The sequence below is a fragment of the Leptonotus elevatus genome, chromosome 12 (genome assembly GCF_054856555.1).
Source record: "Leptonotus elevatus isolate MCC_2025b chromosome 12, RoL_Lele_1.0, whole genome shotgun sequence".
Classification (NCBI taxonomy): Eukaryota; Metazoa; Chordata; class Actinopteri; order Syngnathiformes; family Syngnathidae; genus Leptonotus; species Leptonotus elevatus.
The window spans coordinates 23,379,317-23,396,909 of NC_141250.1; the positions used below are offsets into that span (position 1 = coordinate 23,379,317).

Genomic DNA, 17,593 nt, shown 5'->3' on the forward strand with positions numbered 1-17,593 from the left:
ACATTTGACGGCAGTTGCGGTGGGTGCTGCAAGCACTTTCATATCATTCTGTACTCTGCAGGCAGCTCCAGTTCGCAACACCTGTCATTTCTTTTGAACCACTTTGTAGATCGCTGTCATTAACAGACACAGCAACTTTCCATTTAAAATCCCGCTCTTGCGAATTCAAGCATTTCAAAACTCACGGCTCGAAAGCAAGTACTTGAGAACTTAGAAATAACTCACAATTAAGGACTCGTACATTTTGATTCGGGTGTAAACACATAAATAACACGTCACGTGCAATTGAAAACAAGTTTGAGGATAACGCCTTGTAATAATACACAAACAATAAAACATTTTTAGAGCCAGTCAACCGACTCCAAATCTTTCTCCATAGAACATGAGAATTGCAAACTGAGCACACAACATAACATAGAACCGTGCATTCCAACAAGACAAAAGGAAAGAAAACAAAAAAGAGGGACAATCAATTCTTCAAATTATCAAATACCAACAAGGCTTGCTTTGTTTCAACCCTCCTCAATGTCCTTCCAAAACTTTCGATTTACTTATATTTAAAAAAAAAAGGGTCAACATTTAAATCACGGTTGATTTGAGGACGTTGTACTATGTTAAGTCCGTCTGGTAGTACGTCGGGCTTCGTTCATATTCATGTTTATATTCAAATTTTCTACGTTTGTATAATTATTTGCTTGAAAAAAAACCGTTTCGTGTGTCGCTCTATGTCACGTGTTTCCGGCAAAGGTCACGTGTTTCCGGTAGAGCTCCATTCGCCCAGCGTCTGCAGCTCGACACTCATTGGGCTTTCTCAGAATACATAAAAAAAATAATTTTGTTATTTTGCTGTCAATCAGCTTTACGTAGTGTTGTTAGTAATCGTAAATTATTTTACTCCGTATACATTAAGTAGTATACTGTATTGATTTTTCGACACTCACTGGAATCGTTTTTCTCTGCTTTGTTAAGGTCACATTTGGAGTATCTCGAAACGACATGTTCATTTTTCACATCGTGTATATTGTGCACGTTAAAATAAATAATCAAACACATCAAAGCTTATTTCTTGGACGTGTCATATGTTAAGCATTTCCATTGAACCCCCCCCCCCCCTTCCAGGTTAATCTTCTTCTTCTTTCTTTCTTTTTTAAACAAAGATGAAATGTGTGTGTGAAGCATTCGAGCAACCAATGATCAAACAGATTTGTGAAATAGTTGTAAAGGTAACTCTTGTGATGTGGAGGACAATTTGGGGCCCAAAGGCTCGTACCATATGTTGACATTTCTATTTGTTTCCTTTTCCACGTGTTTCTGTCAATGACATGCTTTGCCAACAAATAACAGTCAAAGTGTCAAATGAATCTGGCAATTCGTCTTCCATGGAGTCAATGGACTGCATTCCTAAAGCGCTTTAACGGCACCCGAGCGGCGGACGGCCGCCGGGTCCACTGGGAGCAAACGGGGGCTCAGGACACGTCGACATGGTCACCAGGGGTGAGGATGGAACCCACAACCTTGCAAATGGGAGACGACCACTCAAAGCACAGAGCCACGCCGGCCCGAATGCGCCGAAGTGCAACAATCCACAACAACTGTCAACAAAACTTTAGCCGCAGTTGACATCAGAACATCGCTCCAGAATACGTTGTTATATACACACACACAAATATTGACTTTTGGAGAAGCGAGTTAACGATTTGGAGGGAAAAAATGGCTTTTGCTGGGAAGACGTGATGTTTTATTTGTACGAATTGTTTTGAGAAATGCACTTACTGTTTTTGCAAATTTCGATTCTGATCTGAGAAAAGCACCAAAAAGAAAAGAAAACTCTTTTGAATGTTGTCAGCGTGTTCTGGGGTAACATTCACAGAAGTGGACTGTGAACATTAACAAAACATTCTTCTTCTTTGGGATTTGTCACTCAGTGATGTTAGAATGTGTGTGAGGTTAAAGGTCACGTGTCACATCAGTGTTGGCGGTCAGTGTGTGCGACGGTGGGAAAGCGGCGCAAATGAGACTTAATAAAAGTCAATTGTGGCGGCGACCGGCATCATTTCTTTCCAAAGTTCAACACAATCAGCAACGTTCATCATTTCAGAGCTTTGATCTCATTGTTTGATATTTAAAAACGATCATCATTTTGAAAAATAAGTCAAATAGGTCATACATTAAAAAAAAAAAATAGCAAAAAATAGCGTACAAAAAATTGATCTTATCCAAAAAAATAATGCTGAAAATAGTAGTAAGTAAATCTAAATAGTATTCTAACCATGTTGTAAATAATAATAAAAATAATAAATATGGACAAAAACAGTGATCATAAAGTTTTAGTGAAACAAATGTAAAAAATGACCAACATTTGCCTGAAAATGATTTTTTTTTTTTTTGAGAAAGCATCGCATCCGTGCACGTTCCTAAAGACCTGCGAGTTGTGGCTCGGGCGAGTCACGTGATCACTTCGGGCAAATGTGCGCGTTGTGTGCGCCCTCGCGCGCGCGCCGCGGACGCACGCGCGCACGCGCCAGTCCGGCGAGACGTCGTCGCTGGCGAGATGAAGAGAAGAGAAAAAGCTCAAGCGCCTTTCAGGTAAGACAACTTGAGACACTTCCGCTGACATTTACAACCACTTTTGTCTTCTTGGCGTCTTTCTCGCCCTCGGCGACTTTTGACGTGGTGCGCGTGCGCGTAACGGCGACGCGCGCTTTGAGGCGCGTGGAAATAAACGTTCGCCGCCATATCGCGGTCGATCTTGCCAAATAGTGAGATGGGCCGAAAGACCGGCGGGGACGCTGACGGAAAAGCTGCTGCCACATTGTGAGACCGGCGCTGCCGCGCGACATCAATTGAATCAAAATATTGCTCAAGTCACGACAGGATATGAATCGTATATGACGTCATCTCCCATTGCACCCGTCTAAATATGTTTCATTGCATAAATTAAACCCACGGTGTAACCATAGCAACAATAGCAACCGACTAAACAATCTTACAGAAAACTTTGTCAGTGCCAAATAGTGAGCCAGGCGTGTCCAATAAGGTGCTTGGCGATGCCAAATAGTGACACAGGCATTGTGCCCAATCCTAACAACGCGTTTCAAATTGTGAGACAGGCTTGTCCGCCATAGGCAGTCAAGTGTGCCAAATAGTGAGACGGCCAATGTTTAATCCGCGGCGCCCAAAAAACATGCCAAATAGCGAGAAGCTGTGTCAAATAGTGAGACAGGCATGTCCAGGCACCACACAGGCGGTGCCAAATAGTGAGTGACTTTATGCCAAATAGTGAGCTATGTCCGGCGTTGTATGCCATCCAACAGGAAGTGACGTTTGCCGCCAGCAAGTCGTCATCAACATGAGAAATGACAAGAATGTCAACAAGTTGCTGTCCTGCGCCGGCGTCGCTTTTCCAGTGTTTGTGTCTTTAGCATGCTCGCACCCTCGCGGCCATCTGTGCCTTGCAAGGCCCGCCGCTGACCCCGCTGACCTGAAGGACGTCACATGACGCCAGGAACCAATCAGCTTTCATCTTACTAAATCACACAAGATGCTAATTAGTTAGCGCGTCAACTTTTCCTTTTAGGTGCACAACTTCAACCGCCTGCCTCATTATTTGGCAGGGCCTCACTATTTGGACCCATTGTGTCATCGTTGGCACACCGGTTTCACTGTTGACACTGGACCGGGTTATTATAGTTTTGTTTTTTAAATTGAGTTCGTTTTAATTAGTTTTCAGGGTGGTTCTGTTAGTTTTTATTAGTTTTAGTAAAAAAAAAAAAGAAGCTTAGTTTTAGTATTAGTTTTCATGTGTATTACTTGTGCACAATATAAAAAAAACAACACAAAAAGTAAAATACAATTAAAAAGTAACATTTCTTACTTAGCACCGAGCCAAAAGTCAAGCACGCAAATTTGTCGTCTTTGTTTAATGAAATTGTTTTTTAATTGAAGTTTTTTCCTTCACTAAAATAACCTTGCACTGGACACACCTGTTGCACTACTTCGCATTACCTGCCTCACTGATTGTACGCCTCCGTGTCAGTATTTGGCAGCGCCAGTCTCGCTATTTGGCATCACCCGTTTCCCTATCCGCTTCATCGCTCTCACTATTTGGCATCACCCGTTTCCCTATCTGCTTCATCGCTCTCACTATTTGGCGTCACCCGTTTAACTGCAGTCCAGGTCCCGTCTCACAATTTCGACACCTCGGTCTCACGACTTGGTAGCAGCACCCTGACTGTCTCACTATTTGGCACGTGCCTTTCCTGGCTCTGCGCTCAAACGTGCGGCGACTCGTGTTGAGGGCGGAACCGCCGGCCGAGAGAAAACTTGAAAAACCGGAGTGCCAGGAGGTGTGTGTGTTTGCGTGTAAGGTCGTTCAAAAGTGCAACTCGACATCAACGGTGGCACAGCCGTTTACGCTTCCTGTCGTGACTTTACCCCTCCCCCTTCCCGCTCTCTGGGCTGGCAGGAAGTGAGCAGGAGGCCAACAGGAAGTGAGCCGGAAGCGCGCGAGGAGCGATGGCGTCATGAGCAATCCCGGTCTCCCGCGCGCTCGCCGCTTCTTCTGCCGGGAATGGGCGCTGGACAAACTCCGGCGCTCCCTGGACGCCCGCAACGCGGGGGCGGGGCATCCGGCAGGGGTCCTGGTGATCGGCGGCCCGGGCGCCGGTAAGACGGCCCTCTGCGCCGAGGTGGTGCGACCCGACTCCGAGGCCGGGCGGGCGTCCGGGTTGGCGCCGCGGTGCCTGGCCTGGCACTTCTGCCGACGGGAGGAGCCTGCTAGCGGCCTGGCTTGGCGCTTGGTTCTGGCCCTGGCGGAGCAGCTGAGGGTGTCGCCGCTGCTGCCGCCCGAGTATGGCGCCAGCCTTCGCCGCCGCCTGCCCCTGGAGCCGCTCAGCTGCCAGACAGACCCGCACCTCGCCTTCCGAAGGTTTGTACGGAGGACCTTGTCATCGCCGGAGTTGAAAGCTTTACGTTTCGGTACTCGCCTTGGGGTCAGGGGTTAGCGTGATAGTAGTTTTTGTTCCTAGTGCAGACTGCAGCCCAATTCTAGGTACGCAAACTCTTCTTGTCGGCTTAGTACTTGTCCTGGAACCTTCAACGCACCCACATTAACTCATTTGCTCCCAAAAACGTAAAAATACGTTCTATTTGAAATATGACCATACTCCTAAAGACGTATTTATATGTTGTTGTTGTTTTTTTTATGCTAGCGCATCCAGAAGGCTTTGATGCAGCCTCTGACCTGAAGTTCCAACAAGTTGAGGTCAACATCAGAAATATAATGCTAGCGTAGCACGTTTAGCGTGCTTTGAAATGAACCACTGTGGACAAAAGTTGAGGGCCAAAATTTTCAGCATATGAAAATGCGTCCAACTCTTTGGTCCATATTCATGACACAAAATGATTTGAAGAAATTCCTTATTGTTGCTTCATCATCGTGACACGGTTCGTGCAAAATCAGGAATACGGACAAAAGTATTGGAACACATCTGTTTGAAGAATTTGTCCCAATACTTTTGGAGTCTGTGGTGTATTATTCACTTTGATTCCTTCCATCACAAATTTGCAACTCATTTGCAATATTTCAACTTCAACATATTCCATAAATTCACTCTTTCATTGACAAGAAAGTAGAACCACAAGTTCTACTACTGCTACTAGTATTCTACAACAAACACTACTACTACATTTGAACTCATTTGCTCCCAAAAATGTATAAAAACGTTCTATTTTAAAAGTTTTAAGTGTCCCAAAGATGTATTTATACATTTGTAATGTTTTAAATGCGAGAGCATCCAGAAGGCTTTGATGCAGTCTCAACGGTTGAGGAAATGGTAGTTATCACACAAAAGGCCAGCAGGTGGCAGCAGTGCAAAACAGCTCAATCAGGGCCATGTTGCAAAAAAGCTCATTTACTTACAATTCTTAACAGATTTGTGAATCATGACGAAACTTAGCTATATTCGAATGCTAATTGCTGCAAAACGGAAACAGATAGAAATATACTTTTTTTTGCCTGATGAAAGAAGAGACTTTATTCTTTCTTTTGGTGGGTTCCATGTTTTGATAGCAGGAGAAGACAATATTTTGCAAAATCAGACCAAATCCAGTAAAACACCTGGGAGCAAAGAAGGTTGCTTCAGTCAAAATGCTCAACCTTTTTGTTTTGACTGATTCAAAGCATTCCAACTTCACCACATTCGGATCATTCAAGCCATCTGATATCTTATTCCAACTCGCACAATTCCAAAAATGTTCAAAAGCCAAAAATTCACGACTTTTTGACAGATTCAAATCATTCCAATGTCAACATGTTCAGCTAATTATCATTCCATGAAATTGAATATCAATATTCCACAATTTTTCATTGATCCTTCAAGAAATTGCATTCTCTAGTTTCTTGTGTGTTTCTAAGAGTTTTTTGCTGACCTGACCTGCTTGTGTTGTTGCGTCCACAGATACGTCCTGGAGCCCCTGCTGGACCTGCCCCCACCACCCCGGAGCATGATGCTGCTGGTGGACTCTCTGGACGTGGGCTGCGAGGGGACCCAAGGGGGCACCAGGAGGAGCAGCTCCATCGCGGAGCTTTTGGCGGCCCACCAAAACATGATGCCCAGCTGGATTCTCCTGGTCTGCTCGGTCCGGCGCCACAACAAGACCGTAAGCAGGATGTTCTCAGGTGGGTGCCTGTTGCTGTGAGGCAGCGATTCTCAAAGCTTGGTGGGCCACACAAAAGAATATAACAGGCCCCCTTGTGTGGCGCCCGGCCATAGTCCCTGGCTCCTGTTCTCGACGGTATAAAAGGCATTTCCTTACACTTGACTTTGTGTGTGTGTGTGTCAGGTTTTCGTAAGCTCTGCCTCGATGACCTGCGTCGGTCGGACACGGTTCACGACGTGCAGCAGTACATCCTGAAGCGTTTGGACCAGGAGGCAGCGCTTCGGCGACAGATCACCCCGGACACGGCAGACATGCTGAATCTGCTCCACATCAAGAGCGGTGGCTGCTTCCTCTTCCTGGAGAGAGTCCTGGATGGGGTAGCCGCCTGCCTCGTGGGTCTCCGCGAGATCCGGGATATTCCGGGGACCCTGAATGGCCTCTACCTATGGCTGTGCCAAAGACTCTTCCCCCGGAGACTCTTTAGCTACGTCAAGCCTCTCCTTAATGTCATCCTGGCGGCCCCGGCCCCTCTCGCCCCGCAGGATCTGTTTACGGCACTCTGGACACACAACAAACTACTCAGCGTCCAGGAGTTCCACAACAGGCTACGCACCCTGGCACCCCTCCTGGTGGACGGTCCCGGGGGCAGCAAACTGCTTTTCCACGGCAGCTTTTCAGAGTGGCTAATGGACATAAAGTACTGCACGCAGAAGTACTTGTGCAGCCGAGCCGAGGGGCACGGCATGCTGGCCATGTCTCTGACACTAAGGGGTCCCCTGCTAAACTCGGAGGAGGCCGTCCAGCTCGCGACGCATTTAGTCTACTCTGGTCACCATCAGGACCAGCCCTGGATTTTGGCCCTGTGGATGATATGGGCTGACGTGCCCACTCTGACTTGGACTGGCAGCAGTTCCCTGCCCAGTTTGGGAACACAAGCTCCAGCCTCGACGCACCAGAAAGTCTTTCAGCTCTTCAAGATGAGCGGACTTGTTTCTGTAGACCCAATTTCCGAAATAAACAGTACAGGTGAAATGGCAGACAATGAACTTCTTAAATCTGTGAACCGCTTGAGTTCTACAGATGTGCAGACCTCACTTGCTGCGGCGGCTCTTGAGGGGTCTGCAAAACTGGTCCGACTGCTCCTGACTCGCGGATCTGACCCACTCCTCAGTGACCACCAGGGTCAAACCCCACTCATTACAGCCTCCAGACAGGGTCATTTAGACATGTTGATAGCTCTTTTGGACTGGGTGCGGATCAGGGATGTGCAGACCGCCACCACAATGCTGGAGCATGCTGACAACGACGGATGGACTGCGCTACGGTCTGCGGCCTGGGCGGGGCACGGCGAAGCGGTCAGGCTTCTGCTGGACGCAGGGGCGGACGTGGATGGGTGTGATGCGGAGGGTCGCACCGCCCTCAGGGCTGCGGCCTGGGGGGGTCATGAGGAGACTGTCCTCATCCTGGTAGGCTACAAAGCTCAAGTGAACAAGGCTGACTGCAAAGGCAGCACCCCACTGATTGCCGCCGCCTACATGGGACACCACGAGGTGGTTGGGGTGCTGCTGGACCACAAGGCTCAAGTGGATTTGGCTGATGGGGATGGGCGCACGGCTTTGTCGGTTGCCGCCCTCTGCATCCCCACAGCAGTCGCACACCAAGGTTATGGTGAAGTTGCAAATCTTTTACTGGAGCGAGGCGCTAATCCAGGACACAGAGACAATGATGGAATGACCCCGCTGCTGCTCGCAGCCTACGAGGGCCACGATGACATAGTTGAGCTTCTCCTGGACGCTGACGCCGATGTGGATGAGAGTGCGGGCCCTAAAGGGGATGTGCCCGCTTGCGCGGCTGTGACCCCACTTCTGGCCGCCGCTGCCATGGGCCACATGAAGACTGTGTCGCGACTTCTCTTTTGGGGGGCTGCCCTGGACGCCATCGACGCCGAAGGCAGGACAGCACTCAGCCTGGCGGCGGCGCGGGGGAGCACCGAGGTGGTCCGTGCCCTCCTCGACCGGGGGCTGGACGAGAACCACAAAGATGACCTAGGCTGGACCCCATTGCATTCCGCGGCCTGCGAAGGCCACCGGGCGGTCTGCGCCGCCCTAACAGAGCGAGGTAGCACAGTACGGGTCGGCGAGATGGATGTAGAAGGCCGTACGGCACTGATTCTGGCAGCCCAGGAGGGACATCTGGGTGCCACCCGATTGTTGCTGGACCGCCGCTCGCCCATTGACCACAGGGCTTACGACGGACACTCTGCCTTGAGCGGCGCCCTTCTGGAGGGGCACAGCGAGGTGGCAGAGCTCCTGATGAGACGAGGGGCTGACACCGACGTCCGCGACGCAGAGGGGCGACCACTACTGTACCTCCTGGTGTTGGAGGGGAAACTCCACATGTCAACTCTCCTCATAGAGAAAGGGGGGCCGCCTCTAGAATCCCGAGATTCCGAGAGCCGCACTGCCCTGCATGTGGCCTCTTGGCAGGGAAATGTGGATGTGGTGGACTTGCTTTTGAAGCACAGGGCCAATCCCAATGCTCAAGACGCAGAAGGGAGGCCGCCCTTGCATTCTGTGGCGTGGACGGGGCACACAGATGTGGGGCGCCGTCTCCTGTCAGCAAGCACCATCAATATAGACCTCACTTGCCACCAAGGGGCGACGGCTCTGAGCATCGCCGCCCAGCAAGGACACGCCGACGTGGTCGCCGTTCTCCTGCAGGGAGGTGCCAACCCTGACCACGTGGACAAATACGGCCGGACCCCCATGAAAGTAGCGGGTAAGCGCGGTCATACCAAGGTGGTTCGGCTCCTGGAGAGCTTTGGGGCCAAGCCATACCATGGTCTCATACCCAGAGGCAGCATGGCTTCTCCCGACAACAAAATATCCTTGAACTTCACTGGAGCAGGAAGGAGCGTGACCTCCTCGTCCTCACCGTCTTCTGCAGGTTCCAGCTCAGGACATTTCCACTCCGCCCACAGCTCCCAGACTTCATCCACCGGGCACTCCCTGACCACCCTGCAGACGGTTCCAGCCGACAACCTCAGCTTCATTCAGCAAATCCAGCAGCACTCATTACCCCGAAGCCGGAGCCGCCCATCAACCCTATTTCTACCACCTGGAGGCTCGGGAAGTAACCGGCGGCATCAACACAAGGGGAGCCCTGCACCGACCCTTTGCACAGTCACAGCTATAGTCCAAAACTGTAAGCCAGCCCCCAGAGACTCAACTTGTGGATTGGACTATCAGAACAAAACGAACCAAAAAAACTTGGAGCGGGTAGATGCCGAACTCAGGACTACTAAAACTGCCCAAGGCGCCCCGCCCAGAATGCAGAGGGGAGTTTGGGACCCTCCGCCCAAGCACAATGCTGCATTGCCCTCCAGTGCCTTAGAGATCTCCATGCAAACCTCAGACCCCGAGCTCCACCTCAAACATGCCATCAAGCTGAAATTTGAGGGTCCCACCAGCATTTCCTTTCACAAGAGAGAGACCCCACTGTGAGCCCCGCAACCAGGCCTCGTCACATGGTCGAAACTATCAGGACTAAACGAGCCAGGAACCTGGACTTCGCCTGGGTGGGGCAGCCGATCAGGTGCTAAGACTCCCTGTAGCTCCCTGCCAATGATACAGGCCGCCCCACCACAGGGAATCTTGGGACCCTCGCTCAAGCGCAACACTGCTCCTCACTTAAGCCCTACGGCGCCCTCCGGAGGCATAGTCAAACATTGACGATGAGCGCAACTCGCTGCAGACCTTCAAACTACAGTTTGAGGATTCTAGCCCCCTTCAGTGCCCCCCCCTCACGCTGGCTCCGCTAACGCATGCTAATAGTTACATTTTGGTTTGCCAATGAACAGTAGTGTCATAAAAGTTGACAATTATTCTGTGACAGTATTTGGAGTCTTTGACTTTCTGTGAGCAGGGCTCACTCGCACCCGCACCCGCAACAAGGCCTTATTTATTCTAATACTGATATTCAAGTTCAAGAATGTGTTCATTAAAACAATGAACACTTCATGTGTTTGTTTTTCTTCTCATCTTTGAAGCGAGCATTTAATGGCAAAATGTGTTCCATTTTCAAGATTGGGTTGAGCCTAAAATTAAGCTTGTGCACAAACCCTGTAATATCGCTTGCATTTATTTGGACTTTTCTCCCAAGATTGGTTGAATAAAATGTACTGTGTCGGAGCAGCCCGAGAAAAGAGGTCTCTGTGCTTGCGTGGCTTTTCTCAGCAAACATGCAAACTCCGCTTTGGATGGCTGGAGTTGAACTTTTGGGTTTTAACTCAAAAACATCTTTCAAAAACGCAGATAAACATTTGTTATATGTAACAACAACAAAAATGAGGTCAAATGCAGTCGAAAAACAAACAAAATCCGATCAACAAAGAAAGTATCAGCATTACATTCTGTAGAACTGTTTTGTATGTTAAGCTGCCAAAATAAAAGTCAAAATAAAAACATAAAAAAAAGAATTCTAAAACGAAATACAATATATATAATTTACATTTTTAATAATAAGAATATTTAGTAAATTCATTTTTATCTGATGCTTTTTATTTTATTTTGGCCCTCCATACTATTAAACTAACATTTTACATATACATTAGGGCCGTCAAAGTGAAAGCATCAACTTAGACAATCACCGGCGGCAAAATACACAAACGTTTACGTTCCGTTTTACTTGCTTGATTCTTGGAGAAATCAAAAGTCATTTGCGCACTTTGCAAAGGCAAATTCCGATAGCGCGTCGGCTGCACGCAGAGCAAAAGCCCCTCAGTGGCCTCGCAAATCAACATTGCTCACGGGCAGAGGCAGAAGTCAATGTTTTGAGAACTGCTTCTTGAAAAACCGAATCAGTTGCCGTTGCTTTGCTATTAGCACGTCGTTGAAGCTAATTTACGTTCTACTTGATTTGATGTCAATTCCAAGATTTGTGTAAATGACCTTTTACAAGAAGATAGTGGCAGAAAAATACGACGAATCACAAGCAGCTGTAGAAGTGCAAAAGTGTCAAGGGGAAGACAAACTGAAATCCAGAAAAAAGTGGAAGGAAAGTCAGGAGGTGGCGAGCGACAAGCACGGAAACACCTGCTGAGGAAGCTTGTGTTGAAGATGACGAAGATTCTGCAGCTGCTGCTGGACAGCAAACAGGAAGCAACAGGAAGGAACAGGAAGTAGGATCCAGCGCACCTTCCGCTCGCGTGGCAAGCCAACGTCATCGGGTTCGTTCAACAAGGAAATGCAATGTTTAGCAACAAAGAAGAAAGAGCATGTTCAGCCGCTTTTCCAGGTCTCCCACAGCCAACACAGGTGTTTCAAACCATCAGCTAATTGTGTTGGCTGAGGGAGACGTGGAAAAGCGTCTGGATAGGGGTGCTCGAGGACCGGGTTGACAAACAGTGAACTCGACTTTCTGAAACCAAAGCAGATGTGAACCTGAACCAATCAATCAATCAATCAATCAATCAATCAATCAATCAATCAATATACACCACATGGGAAGCGGAAGAAAACATGACTAACCTGTCTGCATTTTAATCCGTTTGTATGCAAACACTCACATTTTCATGCAATTTGAATTTGAAATCAGATTTACAACTCAGTTCAACAAAATTCCACTGCCACAAACAAAAGAAAAGAAAAACTAAATCCAGGTGGGATAATCGCGCACACAAACTCAAACTGGGCTCCACGACAGATGTTGGCCACACGGTGGTCCTTCCTTGGTGCTCGTGACTCGGGTTGGAAAGGGTTGCAAATTTTCCAGAAATTTCTCAGCAAATTGCATGAACGTAAATTGGGGAATTGCTGCAAACTGCTCCAAAGGGGAAACTTTCATGCGGATTTCGTAACAGTCAAGCAAAAATAGAACATCTATTTAGTCAGTTTTAACATTGGGGAAACTCTACAATGTTCCCAGTAAACGCCAACAAACTGTAAGATGGTCATTTATGGGCGTTGAGGGCAATTTAATGGAAGCTCACGTGGGTTGCTGGAGCCTCGCTCCCAGCCGTCTTCGGGCAAGAGGCGGCTCACACCGATCAGAAATAGAAACTAAATGTTTTGAATGATTTCCCCCAAAATTTCTCATTTTAAGTTCTGTGGAAAATTTGCTTTAACAGTACAAAAGTCCACCTCTGTTGAAACCAAGTCTTGACCCCGACCGCTACACGGTTACACGAGTTTAGACTTGTACCGGTAGATCTTGACGCAGTGGTTCATACTGTCAGACACCACCAGGCAGCCCCCCGGCAACAGACCGATCCCACGCGGACTACTTAAACCCCGAGCCACCAGGGACCGGCCCAGTCCGTGCACCGGGAACATCAGGACCCTGTGGACGTCCCCCCAGTCGGCCACCAAGACGTCACCCTCGGCGTCGATACAGACACCCCAGGGGCAGACCAGGACAGGTCCCATGGCCGAGCAGACCCCCAGAACCCGTACTGTGTTCCAGCCGGGCTCCAGGACTTTGATGCAGGGCACACGACCGCTTTCTGTGCCGCGCTCCGACACGGCGACCATTCCCGAGCTCGCGCAAGCTGCCACCAAGTAAGGGCGGTGGAATCCAGTCACCACCGTACGCTCCGAGCGGGATCCAGTCTTGTGGTCCAGTTTCAAGGCAACAAGGGTACCTCTGCGGATATCTGCTACTAAGAACTCGTCCCGCCGTGTCACCGTCACGCCCCTGGGAGCCTCCAGTTCGTCTTTGGCCCCGCCCGAAGCAGACCCTCCGAAGGTCTGCAGGAGTCGCCCGTGTCGACTGAAGACCAGCAGGGCGCGCTCTGCCGCGCAGGTCAGTGCCACCAGGCCTTTGGAGTTGACCGCGATGTCGAAGAAGTTCCTGCATCGCTTGGCAAAACCATTGGAATTCGGGGAGGTGACTTGTTGGAGAACGTTGCCCCGAGGGTCTGTGACCTGGGCCCAGAGTTTACCATTAATTTGGACTTAAAACATTGTCACAAAAAAAATCTCAAAATGTCAAACAGATTTGAGTTGTACAGGCCAAGGTTCTTGATAGTACGACGCCGCAAATAAAATATTTTTGTTAAATAACTAAAAACAGGAATTTGAATAATGATAATGGAAACAGCATTATCTGTTTACAGAAGTAAAACAAACGACAGCGAGCCCCCGCATGTTCCCGGTCTAGTTTTTGCAAATTAGCCTATTTGCCGAAATGCTAATGAAGCAGTAACAGGACTAGTTTGGCACCATCTGGTGGCATCTTGGTGCCAAGGAACTATGGAAGTGAGTCACCAATAGCAGAGGAAAACTGTACCCTTGGCCCAAGTGCACATACCTGAACACGAGCGTTCCCGCAGTCCACGATGAAGATTTGCCCGTGTGGCGTGCAATGCAGACCACTTGGCAGGGTGAAATCTGCCCGACCCGAGCCCTGCTTTCCGAACTGTCGGATAAGACAACTTTCTCTTGGCTCTCCTTCCTCCTGAAGCGCCACCAGGACTGGAGGACCTACTCGCTCACCTCTTCCTCTCTTGGGCTCATGCGAGGAGACATCCAAGACGGACATGGATAGAGACCTGGCCACGAGAGGCTGAGCATGGAAATTTGGATCTCGATATGACACCGGCTGCCCACTGACAGAAACCCCGAGACCACCGCTGGGAGTAGGAGAAGCTGGTCTCGCAAAGTTTTGGATATTGTCCTGCCACGCTCCTATGCATTCTTTGGTCCCACTGCCAATCAGGGGGCGTGTCATGTAAGGCAAGTCCGCTGCAGATCTGGACAGGCGGCAGATATTGCTTAGAGTGTTCCTGTTGACGGCGTACTCCTGAGAAGGGCTCACAACGAAAGTATAGCTTGAGTCCAGGCTGTCTGCCGGTGACGGTGCTCGGCCCGAATCGCAGAGTGTCCCAAGAGAGTGATCGTCGGATGACTGGCTGAGACCCGAGTGAGGACGTCCTCTGGAGGTGAGGTCCAGGCAGCTGTGGCTGGCCGAGAGCTCGCTCCGACACTTGGCTTGGGACCAGGCAGACCTTTTTCCAGGCCTCAAAAGTCCTTTTCCTGCAACTTCTCCCTGGAGCTCTTGACTCCACTCAAGTGACGTAGACGAGGATACCGTGTGTGGTTTCCTGTGGTTCCTGTTGCCCGTCGGCCACTCATCTTTTCCGCAATCAGGGCTGTGGATTGTTGGAATGTTCTGCGGACATGTTGCATATTGTGTATCCTGGTACTGGTGATACTTTAGTCTGGATTGCGTGTTTGTTATTGAATCCACCTCCGATTCAGGATCACAGCAAGAAGAGAGACTCACATTTTTGCCCGCTGTGGAGGTCCAGCCCTGTTCCTGGGGCCTTCTGTCTTCGTCAGGTACTTGGTGACTGGTTTCTCTGGATGGAATTTCTAGAGAATGGAGAGCGCACATCTGCCCATGTGGACCGCAACCTCCGGTATGTAGAGATAAACTCTGACCCTGCACTCTGATCTCTCCGAATGTGACGGCGTTGGGTTGGGAGCTGGGCTTGAAGGTCACTTTCTTCAGGGAAACAGAAACTTCCCAGGGTTGAAGGAACTCCGCAACCTCCTGCAGCAGAGTCTTGTTTGAATCACTTTGGTCTGCCAGCGTCTGCTGAGCAGCATCCTGGATTCTCTGCTTAAGTAGGACAAGCTTCCCGAGCCTTTTGTCCAGCAGGGCCCGGCCGACTCTGGCTGCTGCCACGTTCTCCTTGTGGACCTGCTCCAGGTGCTGCTGTGCATCTCGGTGGTCCTGCTCCACTCGCTCAAGCAGGCGGCGCTCTTCCCGGCGAACTCCCAGGACTGCGCGCTCAAGCCCCTCCCGCACCGAGTCCGCCTCTGTGGCCTGGCGTTCCCGCAAACCGTGTAGCTCCACCTCGGCCTGAACCAGGTCAAGATGTGTCTGCGCTGCCCAGCCCGATGGGGCCAGGGTTCGGTGGGTAGATCCGCGGATAGCGGCGGCCGGTTCGCTCTCCGACGGACTTCCAGGGACCATTGCGGATGATTTGGGTATGTTTTTTTTCTGGAAATGATAAAGCCAGTGGACGGGAAGTTGAATGTAAACAAATAGAATTTGGGCCAAAACATTTTTTTCGTCTGTACATCTTGGCAAACAATAGAGACGCCAGGTCTGAACCTTTGTTTTGTGGGCTTGTATACTGTACCCATTAACTTTATAATAGAGAAATGAAATGTAAAAACTGTACAGTAAGAGCATATTTGAACCTTGCAAATGCGAAGTGTATCTCAAGATGAACCACTTCCGATCTCGAACGAGTCTCCATGTCCGCTGCTCCTAACTTTTAGACGTCATCATGTGGAATGTTACCCAATTATTTATTGATGAGCGGACATGTTTGTTGGTGGCGCGGTTGCTAGGCAACCAGGCTGCCAAGCGATCGCGACCTACAGTATCCAGTTTGCGTATCTGCATTTCAAAGCGCCTCCGGCAGAGTGTAGGCGGCCAAATGGACTTTGAAAAGCTCGTTCCTACACGCCGAGCACGTCGTCATGGGAGGCGAGTGCGCCAAAGCATGCAAAGTGAAAATGAAATTTGAAAGAAATGTGTTGGTCATGTGTTCCAATTGAGACCTCTCTCGGGGAAAAAATGATCCGAGTGCACCCGGGGGCTTTACTTTAACTGGGAAAACTATTAGTCGGGACAAAACTTTCTCACACGACCTCAGATATAAATATTAGATTTGTATTTACAATAAATGGATCAACTAAACATTTAAAAAAAGAAATATAATTAGCTGTGCTTATTGCATTAACAATAAATCGATTATTAAATGAGATACTCTGGAGAAAAAATAAAAACATTGAATTGAATCCAACAAATGTGATCTCTCGATGTTAAAAGTAGTGTTGATGGTGCACGACAAGTGCATTATTGAGACATTCTTGTACGGATCTATAGAGCGCCGATCAATCGATTGCCATTTATGAGGCGTCTCCAGGTGTTTATTTCAAGCGTGTCGCTGGCAAACCCACCAATAAAGTGTTGTTGCGTCTTACCTTAAGAAGTCCGCTGCCCAAACCTCCGCGGCTGCCCTTCACTCCTTCTCTGGTTGCTAGGCAACGGCCACGCGGCTGCTGTCCAAACATACAAGGAAGCCTGACCCCCCACCCACCAAAACATTTCTTCTTCTTTTCCTTTTGTGGAAATGCAAAAAAAATAAAAATAAAGTTTTTGTCTCAAAAAGCACCTCTTGAGAGCGTACAAACTTTTTTCTGATTGTCGTGGATACCAAATCAAATGAAATCAGTTTCTTGTTGTGCACTTGCTGCATGATGCCAGTTGGTGTACTTGGTCTTGGCTCTTATCTGATGATGATGATGATGATGATGATGAAGAAGAATCTAGAACTTTGCGACCTATCGATGGAATTGAGGAGTTGCTAGCACGCATGTCAAACTCGTAACGAGAGCCAAATTGCGTCACTAATCAGTCGGGCTGAGTTAAATAAATAAATTAATAAAAGATATCAAATCAATATTCCTTTTCATAGCCCAATATCGATTCATAAAATCATGAAAACATACTTTGAAATATGACTACCAAATGCAAATGTGCCCTTCTGTTATTCGGAGTACCCGAGAGGAGCCCAGTGTTTTTTGCCACTTTATTTACATAGTGCTGTGGTTGTAATCAATATCAATTATTATTGATGGTTTTGATCAGGTCATGTTCAGTCGAACATACATGATTTATGGAACTGCATTGGATTCAATTTTGAATGTAAATGTTGTTGTTTTTCTGCCATGCTAACGCACCAAGTAAGAGTAAAAAGTTTGTATTTGTTACATTGATACTTTTGAGAACGTCTTCCATATAAAAGTCAAATTGGAACTGCATGAAATCCTTAATCAATGGAAAATCGAATCCATTTTGCAAATCTGAATCGATACTAATCAGACAACATCAAGAACAGGAAATGACACACAGC

The 17,593-nt window shown here is 48.5% G+C and overlaps 2 protein-coding genes across 3 annotated transcripts; one reads left to right on the top strand and one right to left on the bottom strand.

The window, feature by feature from the left end:
- The first annotated feature begins 2,470 nt into the window (after positions 1-2,470).
- Positions 2,471-10,551, top strand: ankrd50l (ankyrin repeat domain 50-like). The gene is made up of 4 exons (XM_086090621.1): positions 2,471-2,586; positions 4,466-4,927; positions 6,459-6,679; positions 6,844-10,551. Exons 2-4 carry the CDS (start codon positions 4,524-4,526, stop codon positions 10,161-10,163), a joined length of 3,945 nt encoding a protein of 1,314 aa, XP_085946747.1. The 5' UTR covers positions 2,471-2,586; positions 4,466-4,523; the 3' UTR covers positions 10,164-10,551.
- LOC147165121 (uncharacterized) lies at positions 10,360-16,678 on the bottom strand. Of its 2 annotated transcripts, XM_086090627.1 has the most exons (3): positions 16,662-16,678; positions 13,969-15,666; positions 10,360-13,583 (listed from the first exon to the last, which is right to left on the bottom strand). In XM_086090627.1, exons 2-3 carry the CDS (start codon positions 15,637-15,639, stop codon positions 12,840-12,842), a joined length of 2,415 nt encoding a protein of 804 aa, XP_085946753.1. In that variant the 5' UTR covers positions 15,640-15,666; positions 16,662-16,678; the 3' UTR covers positions 10,360-12,839. The 2 variants fall into 2 exon arrangements, with proteins under 2 accessions (XP_085946753.1, XP_085946752.1); XM_086090626.1 differs by lacking the exon at positions 16,662-16,678 and having other exon boundaries at positions 13,969-16,369.
- Positions 16,679-17,593: the final 915 nt, after the last annotated feature.

Bases quoted from the DNA above. Each gene is read 5' to 3' on its own strand.
- ankrd50l (XM_086090621.1), top strand. From the start codon at position 4,524: ATGAGCAATCCCGGTCTCCCGCGCGCTCGCCGCTTCTTCTGCCGGGAA. The intron at 4,928-6,458 runs GTTTGTACGGAG...TTGCGTCCACAG, and splicing joins CCGCACCTCGCCTTCCGAAG to ATACGTCCTGGAGCCCCTGC. The intron at 6,680-6,843 runs GTGGGTGCCTGT...TGTGTGTGTCAG, and splicing joins CGTAAGCAGGATGTTCTCAG to GTTTTCGTAAGCTCTGCCTC.
- LOC147165121 (XM_086090626.1), bottom strand. From the start codon at position 15,861: ATGCTCTTACTGTACAGTTTTTACATTTCATTTCTCTATTATAAAGTT. The intron at 13,584-13,968 runs GTATGTGCACTT...CTCTGGGCCCAG, and splicing joins GCGGGAACGCTCGTGTTCAG to GTCACAGACCCTCGGGGCAA.